Genomic DNA, 15,358 nt, shown 5'->3' on the forward strand with positions numbered 1-15,358 from the left:
ACTTTGGTCTGCCGTGTCCCGTAATCTGTCGCTTACAGTTATCAGCAGTTATGAGTGGTGAACGTCGTTAAAACACTAAAAATTTCCACTCACCTCCTCCCATTGATGAATGTAGCGTATGAGCCGTGAGAGCCGCAACAGCCGCAGCAGACTGAGGATCTTAGTGAAGCGTACGATCCGCAGAGCGCGCGCCGTCTTGTAAAAATCTGAATCAATGCGCGTCTCCACAATGAGGAAGATGTAGTCCACAGGAATAGAGGAGATGAAGTCCACCACGAACCATGAGCGCAGATATTTGATCTTGATCTGCTGAGGGTCCAGAATGATCTCTGCGTTGTCCTCCTTCACAATTCCTGTGCGGAAGTTCAGCACCAGGTCCATGAGGAAGAAGGTGTCGGAAACCACGTTGAAGACGATCCACGGTGGCGTGTGCTCGTCCTTGAAGAAGGTGATGCCGACGGGAATGATGATGAGATTTCCCACCATCAGGAGCAGCATGGTGAGATCCCAGTAAAACCTGGAGGAGAATTACAGCGAGAAGTCAGTATGTTTAGCAATGTCACACTGAAACATTTTACAATTTAGCACCAAATATAAAGTGTTGACGCATGTAACATCAGTGCCAGGGTGTCCTGGGTGTTTCCATCACCCAAAAATGAGTATTTGCTGAAAATGTAGTCAACCTCAGGTCATCCAAGATGTAGATGAGTTTGTTTCTTCATCAGATTTGGAGAAATGTAGCCTTCCATCACTTGTTCACCAATGGATCCTCTGCAGTAATCCACACCACTCCATTCCATCAGTTAACATCTTGTGAAGCCAAAAGCTGAATGTTTCTCAGAAACAAATCCATTAAGACACTTTTACCTTCAAACTGTTGTTTCTGGCTAAAATACGTAATATGGCCATAATACATAACAACGCTTCCTCCAGTGAAAAAGTCAATTTCCTGTTGTCTCTCACTTCAAAATCCACACACATATTTGTTTAGAGCTGTTTTGGACTGTTTTGGCTTGTAAACTGCTTGATCTGTGCATATCGCTCTTTCACAAGAGGAAGTATTATTATAGATTATGGAAGCAACGGTCTGAAGTTAAAAACATCTTAATGACAGATTTGTTTCTTACAAACACGCAGTTTTTGGCTTCTCAAGACATTAACTGATGGACTGGAGTGGTGGATTATAGTGATGTTTTTATCAGCTGTTTGGACTCTCATTCTGACGGCACCCATTCACTGCAGAGCATCCATTGCTGAGACAGTGATGCAATGCTACATTTCTCCAAATCTGATGACGAAACAAACTCATCTACATCTTGGATGGCCTGAGGGTGAGGACATTTTCAGTCAATTTTATTTTCGGGGGTGAACTATTCCTTTAAAGAACATCACTAAAAACCTTCAATCAGCCAATGGCGTCTTCTTAAACTAGCTGAAAGGCACATCATTTTAATGATTCATAGCCAAACTATCGGCAGAAATATCCACACTGCAGTTTTTTTCTGGACGTAAAACACACAAGCATGTGGACATTTAATTACAAACATGCATCAAAGCATATATGTATAAAGTATTGTGGGAAAAAAAAATGCTGAGGTCTGCTAAGCCGGTTTATCTGATGACCAGGTTAAGAACAGATTATGACCGGTTAAGAAGATTTCACTTCTTGTTAGCAGTATAAAGTATGTTTTGGATGTTTCATGCTGGTTTTAGCATTGCTCAAACTGGTTTACATGCAACAACACCATCTTGACCTGGTTAGGTAGTTTTCACTATGTATTTTTGTCTCATTTTCTAACACAAATATATCTAAACATTCTTAAAATATCTAAACATTTATTTGAAATGCAAAATGACATAAGACAAGAAGCCTGAAAATGTGGTTTGTGCTTAAAACAAGAACAAATATTTGCCAATGGGGTCAGAAAAAAATATTCAAAGGCAAAACAAGTTTATTTTTCTCATACCACTGGCAAATATTTGTTCTTGTTTTAAGCATAAACCTCACATCATTTTGATAAATTACTCATAAAACAAAACTTCTAATCTTTTAATTTTCTACTCATTTTGCATTTCAAGTAAATGTACCTTGATTTAAGAATGTTTTCGTATTCGTACTAGAAAACAGGACAAAAAAAATACAAAAGAAGAACAGCACTTTTTTGCAGTGTAACAGACCAGGATTGCCCATCTAAAATCTGTAAAAGACAAACTTAGAAGCTTTAAAAGTTGACAAACCATGAAAAAAAAGTGAATAGTTTTTGCAGAGATACAGAATCAGCATATAAATTCATATCCAGAGTTTTCATGAGCTGACATAAATCATATAAAACACTGAAAATGATCAGAAAGCATAATTATTCAGAATGCAAATGCATGCACACACCTTTGTGACTAAGGAAATTCATTTTGACAAATTCAAATTCTGTTCGTTGAGGATTCAGCTTATGAATCTTAAGCGGGATGCACTTGAGATTTCAGCTATAAATTACATTCAGAAATTCATGACGCTGAATTCCTCACCGATCTCCACGGTAAACACGGGAGTTTTAATGCATGCAGCGCAACCTCTACCATCCTCAGGAGCGTCCATATGCGTGTCTGTGTGTGTGTGTGTTTAGTTATAAATTGCACTCTTGGCCCAGTTGGTAATTGAATCTAGATTGGCTCTGTTGTTGGGTGATATATCCTCACGGCTCTATAGATTGCATAGAGAGAGAAGGTCAGTGTTGTGAACGTCTGGTTCTGGTTGATTTACCCACCCAAGTTTAGGAAGCCCATAAAAATCCATCGTCGGTGTGAAAGCCAATTTGAAGCAACCTGGGCAAAGTAAACAAAAGCGGTTTGATTTGCTTGTATTTACGGAGATTTTCCACTAAATTCAAACACCCACCATTCATTACTGTTTCTTTTAACAGCTATTTGTGGTTGAATCACTACATCCTGAATAAACACTAATTACAGTGGAATTACACATACAAGCACAACTGTCTGTAATGACTGAGCTGTGATGGATTACAACACACACACACACACACACACACAGAAAACACTGACAGTAATTGGAATTCTTCAAAGTGGCGAGGGAATCCGGCGATTCAGATCGCTGTCAGGGTGTGTTATATTTAGTGAGACGTTTCTGACACTGTTCGCTTCAGCTGAGGTTTAAAACTCAGGAGAACGTCACACACATCACAGGAACGGCACATTCAACACACAACATTTGTTCTTCAACCTCAGGATTCCCCAGCACACACACACTACCTAATGCATAATCGACATTTGCCATTTTCTGCCCGTCCGCTTGCGTCTCTGGTCATGGTGACAGCTTTGATTGGGTAATCTGGACCTGATGAAGTTTCTGAAGTGCAAAGGTTCAAAATCCAGACATTTACAAAGTAAACCATAAAGATAATAAGGACACTGTTATTTGTTTCTTTATTGTAAGTGATAAGTGTTTCTTGTTAAAGGTGTTGTGCGCTTCAGCCTTCTGTCATTATGAAAGCATGTTTCCAAGATGGAATAAAAAAGAAAAGTCTGAAATGTGGCATATGAACTTGAAAAAAGTCAGAATTGTCAGACTAAAAATTGCAGTTACCTTTATTTATTTATTTATTTTTTTAAATTGCAAGATGTAAACTCAGAATTCTGAGGAAAAAAGTCAGAATTCTGAGTTTACATCTTTTTTCCCTCAGAATTGTGGGTTTAAAATTATATTTACATTTAGAATTCTGAGAAAATAAGTCAGTTTTGTTTCCATGGCATCTTTGTTTTCCGAATTGCTAGATGTGGAAAAAAAGTCAGAACTCAAAACTGTGAAATAAAAGGCTTCCATACGCCACACTTAACTAGTGATTTAAGTGTGAACATACAGATTTCAGTGTAGTCATCCATAGTACAAAAACATAAAAAAAACCTTCTTAGATGAGAGATGAGATTAAATGGAGAGCAAATGGACACACTTCTCAGGTGTTTATCCTTAGAAAACCCCCCAGATGTCTCAAACTGTACTCATATTTGCAAATAAATTTGAAAGTGCAGTCAAATATCAAATATCTCAATATGAACTCAATATAATAAGAAAATAATACGAGCTGCTATCAACATTTGTAGATTTGTTTCCCCTAATGAATATTAAAAGAAACATTAGATGTTGATTCTTAAATTATATATAATTAATGACTCCATTAAAGGAACGGCTCACTCAAAATATAACAATTATGTCATTGTATTCAGTGTTGTTACTAAAACTAAAACTGATAAAGCTGAAATAAAATAAAATATAAATATTGTATTAAATACTTAGACCTAAAAAAAAAAAAAAACTTGAATTAGAAATGTTTAAATACTAAAATTACCAGAAATTTAAATAAAAAAATTCCAGGCTAAGCAGAAATAATAATAATAAACTAAGAATGACAAAAGCCACAAATACTAAAAAATAAAACTATAACTTAAAACTAAAATGAAAACTAAAAATAGATAAAAAAAAGATTAATACTGCACAGTATACTAAAACAACACTTCCATATAACCACCACCAGATGCACAATGTGCAAAGTGATTGACAGGCAGAAGATTTTTCCATTTGTTTTACAACTTAACCTTGCTTTTTTAAAAAGACATCAGACAAATAAGGAGGTTAAACAGCAGAAATGTGACGAAAGCACTCTCATGAATTCTCTAAATCATCATTTTGATTTTTTTCCTGAGTGAATAATCTAAGATGTTTTGTGCATGTATGTGAATGTTGTGATGGAGAACATTTCAGGCAGAGATCTGGCCTGTTTTATTATGGAAAGAAACCCCAACATGTAGAAACGCTGCTCTATAAACAGCAGTGTTTGTGTACGTGTGTGCATTTAACAGTCAATCTCATGTTTCGAGACAGAAATAGACTCCATCCAGTATTTACAGTGCTTCCTCTCTCTCGGCACACAGCATTTCTCTGACGTTAGACTATGAATTCCCCACACATCCAGAGAGAAGAAGAAAACAAGAGAGGGAAGACAACATACGCCAGGAGGAACAGAGACAAAGACACACAGAGGACTCAAGCGAATCTCACAAACCTGTCAAGAACAAGCCCGTATTTCAACAAAATCAAGAGGAAAGAAACAAGAAATTATATTTTTAAAGGTAAAATTTGTAATTTGCCACTAGCAGCAACAAACAAAATTGAAAAAAATTAAAATAATAAAGTTTACAAACAGGTTTCCTGGTATATTCCTGTTTGCAATATACCAAGTATTTTAGGGGGAAATTAGCCAACAAATGAAAGATTTTCTGCATTCAGACAATGTGTCTTAACATATAAATACTTCACCTTTAAAGCACAGGAAACCTTTTTAAGGATCTTCATGATTTTGTCCATCGCAACATTATTGTAACATAGAAAAATTATATTTAAATTGTCAAGTATTTATACATTATAGTAGTATTTGTTGTATTGTATTTGTTTAAGCTGACTGAAATTATATATATCTTGGGGTCGGTATTATTTTTTTAAAGAAATTAATACTTTTATTTAGGAAAGATGCATTAAATTGAACGATAATGACAGTAAAGACATTTATAATGTACATTTTTTAATAAACTCTTTTGGATTTTCAGTTTTTATGTCATGGTTTCCACAAAAATATAAAGCTTCACAACTGTTTTCAACATTAATAATAATCAGAAAAATTTTTGTGCAGAAAATCAGCATATTAAAATTATATTGTTTTTACTGTATTTTTGACAAATAAATGCAGCGTTAGTGAGCAGAAGAGATTAAAACATAAAAATATCACTGATACCAAACTTGTGTGTATGCTTGTATATATATATATATATATATATATAAATTAATTTCACAATGGAAAAACGGGTCCTAAAAATATGCTTCATTTTATGCCAAATATAATTTCTTATTTTGTGAGGTGGCATGTGACCCAGATGTGTTTCCCTGAGATTCAACTGTTTAGTCTTGGAAAAGCTGAAACTTGTTTAAAATGCGAAGAAGGGCAGAACAGCAGATGGATGGAGAGAATATCCATTAAGAGAAAAAGAAAAGGAGAAATGTCCACACACACACACACACTCACACCTGAGATGCTCCTCCATGACATTTCGCTCATCCAGTACAGAGAGAGAGAGAGTCCTGTTTCCCTAAGAGGACGTCCATGACATGTTTTCACCTTTTGAGTGCCTCCAGCTACAAGATAAGCCTCTCTCTCTCTCTCTCTCTCTCTCTCTCTCACACACACACACACACACACAAACACACACAATCCAGCAGGCTGTCATCATGGAAAAACACGCAGAAATCACAGCTGCACGAGGGGGTAGAATGAATGAATGACTGTAAATGTGAGAGAGTTAGTTGTTTTATCAACTGTTATATACGGCACATTTACAATGATCACTGTGTATTACAGTAATTTTTTTTAAATGTTATGCATTACACAAAGACAACCACAAGATGCTACAAGATACTGATGCAAAATAAATATTTACATACTTATACAGTTAGTTATATTCACCCAATTAACATTTATTTCATTCATTCCACCTCATTCCTTCAACCCTGGCAACCAATCAAAATACCCTATACCTACCACAACCACACAGAAATGCTCTAAGACCACTCACGACATCTTAGCAGATAACAATGTCATAGCAACCACTTACAATGCCCTAGCAACCACACAACAATGCTTTTAAACCACTCACAGCGCCCTAGCAACAACATTGCAACACCCCGGCAACCAACCAAAATACCATAGCAACCACATAGCAATGCTCTAAAACCACTCATGGCATCCTAGCAGATAGCAATGTCATAGCAACCACTTACAATGCCCTAGCAACCACTCACAACACCCTAGCAACCACATAGCAACACTCTGGCTACCACCCACACACCCTAGCACTGTGGTGGGTGGGAACGGCACAACTGGCAGTGTTTGTAATGCGGTTCTCAGGTGTATGTGGTGTTGTTGTTTTAGTTTCTGACGGCACAAGTGAAGCAGCTCATTTATGAACATGAATTCTAAGCAGCTCCTCCTGAATAATGCATTTTCTTGCTCTCGCTATGTGTTTGTTTGTGAGGCGGCTGTTTGTTTTTGAGGTGGTTGTTGGCTCACTAGTTTGTTGTTTGTTCAAAGAATCCCTCTCAGAAGTGGGGAAGAGCCATCTGGCCCCACACACACACACACACACACTCATGACACATTTACGTGAGAGAGAGAGAGCGCGGATGTTAGATCATGTTGTATTAGACAGCTGCAGTATAACATGCCGGTCTGAATTAGTCTTTTTTCTTGCACCTTGTCCAACTCACTGAGATTCAACTCTTATAGGAGACCCTGAACAGTTTGGCCACATCTGTGTGTGTGTGTGTGTGTGTGTGTTAGTGTTAGTGTTGTAACTATACTGGAATTTCTAACCTTGATACAATACCTTGAAAAATATAAAAAATTATATATTTTTTTTACCATTTTCAACACAACTACAAAAAAATGCCACAAAATTAAGGGCATTTTATTGAAAGATAAATATAACTAGATGAGTAAAATTCATAACAAACTGTGATGTTGGTTGGACAATGCCCTGTTTGAAAGTTTGAAATAAAAGCTGAAGTCTGAAGATTTTACTCAAAAAATCTTCTACTTTAAGTCATTAAAATGTTATTAACATTGCAGCATGTTGCTAAAATGTTTAAGCAAGTAGCTATCGTGTTTAACACTGCTAACATGTTTAGCACATTGTTGGCATGAATTAACATGTTGCTAGTGTGTGTTAACATTTAGCTAGCGCAGTTTAGCATGTTGATAGCATGATTTACCAAGTTGCTAACATGAATTAGCATGTTGCTAGCGTGATTTAACATTTTATAACACATTGCTGACATGCTGAAAAAAACAATAGAACCCTGCCCAAAACACAATAGAACATGTAATGGATTTAATGGTTTTGATGGGAATTGTACTGGTTTTAATGGAAACTATAATGGTGTCTACTGGTATGTGATGGATTCTATTGGTGGGATGTTAAATCCTATTGGAAAAATGCCCAAAACACACTACAAAGAGGAAAAAGCTAATGGAAAAAGCTGGAAAAAGCTAATGGTATTTTAATGGAAACCATTGAATTTCTGTGATGGTTTCTATTGGGCTTCTATTGTTTTTTTTAGCAGGGTTCTAATGCTGCTAACATGATTAGTACATTGCTAACATAAATTAGCATGTTGCTAGCATGATTTAAAATGTTCACAAAATACCTCACAGAAGGGAAATCCCTAATACGGACAAAGGCATCCCGTTATCACTGTAACTGAATATAACGAAGTTAGAAACGCTGATCAAACGTGAATTCAATACACACGACTGCAACAATATATGGTTTATGTGTATTCTTCAAGCCATCTCGGGTATTTTCATAAGAATTTATAAGTCGATTTGTAATGCAATGCTAACAAAGCAGGTATTACTGTAGAATACTATACATTTGTGGCCTCATTCTATGATAAGAAGCCACATCAGTCATCAAAAGGACGATATTTCAAATACTCAACTGATCTTATGAAGTGAGTTTGAAGTAAAATATGTGTTTAAATATGTATTTTGTTGGATAATGCTTCTCATCACACTTCTGTGTGCATGAACTCGCTGTCAGAGAGAAGAGAGAGAAAGCGCAGCTGGTATTGGTGTATCAATACAGTGAAAAACGGGTAGCTGCTGAAACCATTTTAGATATTTCAGTATTGAAAAAATCTATATTTTTAACAACACTAAGGACTCACAAATGAGAGCTCTTCATATACATCATATTTTAATTTTCTCCACCCTCTCTGACCATTACAATTAACTTAGCTATTTTTTTGCTGCCGCACCTTTAAGAACATGTTTTACATGTAACAACTTTTTATTTTTTATCATGTAATCAAATAAGGATGGGGAAAAGCATGAATTTGTCCAGTTCATCCTTTTTTAGGCAGGAGAAGTCATGACAGCACTAAGGCAAGTGTTTAGGATCACAAACAGATTGCAAACATGGAAAAGGGATGTGAGATGCCTTGTTTGCTGGATTCCTTTCTTCTATCTGTCTCCTTCTCTCCATCAGCACAGGGGACCAAAGGACGCCAGCTACACTGAACAAATGCACTTCAGCAGATAAACAGAGCACAGATAGTCGTCTGTCAGCAAACAGCTAATGTTCTCAGCACTACACTTAACCCCACTGAGGAACCACTTCAGAAGAACTCACCACCGCCTCAAAACACGTACACAAACACACAATGAAATTTAAGGACACGCACACAAACAATCTATGGAACATGCTGCACATTAACAAGAGGAGCTGCTTTTAAAGGAATAGTCAAAGATGAAAGTTAATTCTCATCATTTACTCTTCTTCATATTGTTTTAAATCATAAAAAGGTACCAAATCACCATAATAACTCATATAACACATACATATTCTAAGTCTTATGAATTATGATAGCTGTGTGTGAGGAACAAAACTAAATTAGTCGTTATGAAGTGCAAATCTGACGCTACAACTACTTTTACTCACACCTGTGCATATTCAATCTATCACAACATTTCAGACTGAAAATTACAGACAAAAACAGGTTAGACAAGAAAATAATTATAAAATAATAATATAATATATAGGCCTACGCTGCATAGTTTCTGTATTTAGTTTGTCTATTTTTTATGAATAAATAAATAATAATGATAAATAATAAAATAAACATAAATATACACATATAAATGCTCTGTAAAGTCTCTACAGGTGTGTTGTGCATGTGTGGCATTCTCCATGTCAGTGTAATGAATTAGAGTGATGGTTTAAAGTGTTGGTAAGCGTAAAAACAGTCCTTTATAACCATTTACTATGGCCGTTGCATAACTAAAGAACAAAGTATGATATGATTCTCAGAGTATGATCTTCAAAGAACAGTCAACAGTACACATTTAATCTCTCACTCTCTCTGTCTGACTCTTTTAGGATCTCTGGTTATCTGTGCTTGAGTGCATTTATGTTTCTATCACAGATATCAGCCGCTGAGTGAGACAGACAGAGTGAAGAGGAAAACCACAGCACCAGTGAGTGTATCTGAGTAAGTTTATCTCTATACGAGACAAATGTGAACTGGTAAAGAGGGTATTTCAGTGTATGTGTGATAAAGTGAGAGGGATAGTGTAATGGAAGCTGTCTACCATCACCTAATGAGAAGTTAACCAACGTACAGGCTATAATACAGCACTATTTTGTGCTGCACGCACACACAAACACGCGCCGTCACCTCCTGCTCAGACGCAAACCATTATCCCTCAGCAGCAGGTGATGTAATCAGCAAATGGAGAGAGCAGAATGAAATCTGCTCAATCCCCAACAGCTAAACTGATTCGGAGAAAGAGAGACATGAGGGGTTGTATAAAAGGAAATAAAGAGAGAAACAGAGCAAAAGAAAAATAGTTCGAAAATTGTCTGGATCAAAAATACACACAAACTCACTGCAAACCTAACGTGACTATTGTATGGCATTTATATGCTAATGTCATCTTTAGGACCCCTTAAGGCAACACTGGGAATTGCAGTGCCTACATTCATTGCACATTTTAAAAAGGCAAAGGCACATTAAATCTTTTGCTTGCTTTCCATAGAGCATAGAGAATGTTTCAGGCCTAAAAGAAAACAAAGAAATCACATAGTCAAAATCATGCTTAAAGGAGCAGTTCACCCAAAAATGAAAATTTGCAGAAAATGTCCTCAACCTGAGGCCATGTAGATGAGTTTGTTGCTTCATTAGATTTGGAGAAATGTAGCATTGCATCACTTGCTCAGAAATGGATGCTCTGCAGTGAATGGGTGCCGTCAGAATGAGAGTCCAAACACCTGATAAAAACATGACAATACTCCACACCACTCCAGTCCATCAATTAACATCTGGAGAAGCCAAAAGAAACAAATCCATCATAAAGATGTTTTTATTCATAATAATGCTTGCTCTTCTTCTGAGAGCAACCATCATCTCCTGAGAATAAAATTTCCTTTAGTCCATACATACTGTGAAGAAAAATTCCATTGAGACGTGTGTGTGTGTGTGTGTGTGTGTGTGTGTGTTTGCATATGTGTGTCAGATCCATCTTGTTACTGTCTTGTCATCCACAGCTCTTAACCGAGTCTGAAATACACAGACGATCCAGCAACAAGCTCAACACAGCGATCAGAGAGGCACTTACCCTTCCACATGACCTACACACACACACTTTATTCTTAGTACAGTGTGTGGTTGATTCAGGCTGTGAGTAAGTGAGCGAGACGCCGCTTAGCCGTCTTATCTGCTCATGTCTGAACTTTGAGAGAGGCCGTCAATCATCTTTCTATTGAGCCTTTAAGCAAACAGTCTCCAAAACACTGCAAATGACAAATAAATGATCGACACGTGATTTCCATATGAATGTTTGTCATGAGAATTAAATGAACTCACAGAGACTCTAGGCTTTTGAGGGAAATGACATGGATGCTTTAATAAAACCCATTTAAGATCTGTGCACACATCAAAACTGGGTAAAGATGCCTGAAACCTGAAGGATGTGTTTGATCTAAAAGAGGAAATCACAATTCTGTCATCATTTTATAGTATGTTGTTCACCAGAAAGAGACAGACAATCCTTTCAATTTGAACACACAACCAAAAAATGTTTACTGCCAATTCTGCTTTGTCAATACAAATCGAGTCTATCTGCAAGAAATGAAGCATTTCATAGATAGGAGGAACTGATCCTGAAGGTGTTTTCTTCTTTCAGAAGTGCTGACACCTTCTATACTGTGTCTCCTCTTGCCAAGGCTGTAAATTGGTGTTGTGTAGGACTAGATTTGAAAAGAAAGATGAAAAATAACATGTTCAGTCCCATACTGAAAAGAAAAACACAAGCGCTGCATGCAGACTAACAGCTGTTACAGTCACAGCACAAAACTCACAAAGCATTACATCAATGTTGTTAAGTAAAACTATTTAAAATCATTTTAATTCATTGAAATAGGGCTAAAATAAAATAAAATAAAACTTTAACTGGAAAAACAAATCAAAATTAGAAATGAAAAAAATATTAAATCAATTTAAGTTGAATAACTAAAATTACTTAAAGTGAAATAAACAGAAAAGCTGGATAGAAATACTTAAAAATAAAAGCAAAAATAAAAACTAAAATAACCACTTAAACTTAATAAATACTATAACATAAATATTCAAATTACTATAATTGTTTTTTTACTATAATACTACAATAACACACTAAATATATTGCATTATAAAAATAAATATATTCAGTATTATAAATATAATAATAAAATTGATCTGCATTACGTTAATATCTACACATCATATGAACTTCAGAGGCAAATTTTAATAATCACAGAGATTTGCTTCAGAAAACATGCAGTGTTTAATTTCAGCACCAGTCACACCGTCAAACTTCACAAACAAACTTGTTTTCGATCAGGTTTTTGATAATCAGTCCCATCGCCCCGCCTCTTTTTAACACAAAGTCTTTGCATGATCAGTGAAATGTGAAGAAAAACACTGGCAAATGCACTTCGAAGGACACAGTCCTCAAACACAAAAGCATTAGCAGGCGAGCAGCGTTGGCATGTTTCCCATTCGCTAACCTCTCTGTAAGTGAGCCTAGGTCACCGCGCCGGCATTATTTCAATCACTCTGCGGCTCCATCACTCTCCTCTGTCTCTTATCGTCCCATCAGCAGCGCATCCCTATCCCTCCATTAAATAAATTGTGTTGTAATAATCCGCTGTGCTGCGTGCTCCTGATATTGGTGGCCTTTTTGATTACCCCACTTTCAGTCCATCCAGGACACTCGATAATTCCCACTTTACCTTCACCGAATTAGAGCTCCGGGAGTCGGTCACTCTTTCAGTAGTTTTTTGTACACTTTTACATTAAAGACATTACATTCTTCATTTTTTAAGAATTAAATTTGTTAAGAATGGACTTATTTAACAAAAATACAGACGTTAAATGGCCAAAAATCTAATCGTCTAACGCATCTGTGCACAAGCCAACTAAGACAAAAAGAAAACCACAAGATAACCTTCCATCGTGAGATGGTTTGGATCATTTATAACACTCACATTCATTATTGTAGAGGAAGAAGAAGAAGAAAAGATGATGAAGAAGAAGGAGCAGAAGAAACAGAATCAGAAGAAGACGATGAAGAAGAGAAAAGAGGGAACAGAAGAAGCAGAAGATGATGAAGAAGCAGAATAATAAAAGGAAGAATAAAGGGGTGAAAGAATAAAGAAAAGAAGAAAATGGTGATGAAGAAGGACAAAGAAGATGAAGGATGAAGAAGAAGCAGATAAAGGAAAAAGAAGAGAAAGCAGAAGAAGAGAAAATAAAAAGTAGAAGGACAAAAAAGCAGAAAGAGAAAAGAAAAGACAAATGAAAATGAAGAATGGAGAAGTAGAATAAGCTGATGCAGAAAAGAAGAAGAAAAAGCAGAAGAAGAGAAAATAAGAAGCAGAAGAAGAGAAAATAAGAAGCAGAAGGATGAAGACTAGAAAAAGGATGACGATTAAGGATGAAGATGAAGAAGAAAGGATGAAAAAGAAGCATATATAATCAGAATAATGATGCATCCACACAATAATAAAGATATCATAATAAAGACACAAAAAAGTATGGTGAGCTGAGGTCCACTGTGATGCTACTCCAAGACAACATTACATGTGTTCAGCTTCTGCATTGCAATCAGCATAACTTCTATATGCATATGAAATATGGAGTCTGTGTTTAATAATGTTTCAAGTGAAGTGAACTTCTACAGATATCCTCTACTGACTGTGTATGGAGTAGTGAGCACTGCCTCGTGAACTAAACACAGTTTCGCTTCATACAGAACAGACTTCTGCAAGTAAATGATCTTTATGATTGCCTAACCTCTACATACTGACATATTCGTTGTTGTCTTTCATTAGAGCTGCTGAATACTGAATAGGGCATAGGTATTATGCAAATGTGGGCGGTTGTATGTTAATGAGAAATCAGCTGTGCCCTGTAGCAATGTAATACACTGTCTAATGTCCCTGTTGGACTGTGATACATGTGCGTGAGCAGGTATATGGGGCAGATCCGTCTCGTCTCATTCGCAAATAAATCAGGTGTGGGACACGAGTACCAACCTGCAAGACCCAAACAAATCAATAGAGAAACGCAGCCAACAATCAAGTGCAATCAAAACCCAGGGAGAGGATCAGACACTGTCATTTGAGCCGTTAGTCGAGTGTGTGTGTATGTGTGTGTGTGTGTACTGTACATAATCATCCAGTGCAAGAGCACTGCAAACCCTTCAGCTCCTACGAATTAAACCAGCATCTGTCTCCTCACACTGAAATTCATATATTTATCAATTCTTTGAGTCAACCTAAACATTATGGATGGCTTTTATCAACAAACTGTACTGCATTAATGTTCTTAATATTCTTAAAGCCAACATGAAATGAAATTCACAACCCATTTTACTCGATTTTATACACCGGAAATGATAAAATGATGAAAATAATGAATATCAGATATCAAGACCTATTATTATTATCAAGACCTATATTATTAATATAATTATTATTAAATAATAATAATGAAATAATAATAACAATTATTATTATTGTTGTTGTTAAAATAATATTTTAATAACGCAATAAGAAAGATCAAATCTGCAAAAAATTGAAAAAGGCAATTATTTCACTAATACATTAAATAATAATAATATTTAAATAATATAAAAATGCAATAAGAAATCTAAAATTAGCAAAATATTAAAATTTCATTCTAATCTAAATTTTATTATTTTTTAAATTATTTTCTTCTATTGACACGTTTCAGTATATAAATATTATACAAAATATTTATACATGAAAATATTTTCCTGATTTTATATTTTAGCAATAATACAATATTTGAAGGTCAGTGGTAAAGTTTGAAACGTTGAAAAAAGACAATTTGTTTAAGTGGTGGTGCTATTTTATGTTATTATATATTATTAGTTATTATATGTTATACAAAATCGGTCAAATTTAAGGTCATACATATCACATGTAGAAGAAGAATAAGCTAATTTACCACACTGGAACAAAAAGAGTGAGTGAAAGCAACACTGTAAAAAAAATTCCGTAAAATGTACGGTAAAAAACTGGCAGCTGTGGTTACCAGAATTCTACCGTAAAAAATACGGGAGCAATGTTTTAGGTTTTACGGTTTTAACTTAAATTTACAGTTAAATACCATAATTTCTTCAACTGATATAGTCTTAATATACCAACCTATTAAAGTACTGAAATCTGTTTTGTT

General features: G+C 35.6%; 1 protein-coding gene across 1 annotated transcript in view; it reads right to left on the reverse strand.

Moving 5' to 3' along the window:
• The window catches only part of LOC306843318 (potassium/sodium hyperpolarization-activated cyclic nucleotide-gated channel 3-like), a gene marked incomplete at both ends in the record, with an annotated part of 86,768 nt that overhangs the window by 61,246 nt on the left and 10,164 nt on the right, over positions 1-15,358 (reverse strand). The window contains one exon of the mRNA XM_079374723.1: positions 94-517. Within this exon, the coding sequence (XP_079230849.1) occupies positions 94-517 (424 nt within the window). The remainder of the gene's footprint in view (positions 1-93; positions 518-15,358) is intronic.

Source organism: Barbus barbus (genome assembly GCF_936440315.1).
Source record: "Barbus barbus genome assembly, chromosome: 23".
NCBI lineage: Eukaryota > Metazoa > Chordata > Actinopteri > Cypriniformes > Cyprinidae > Barbus > Barbus barbus.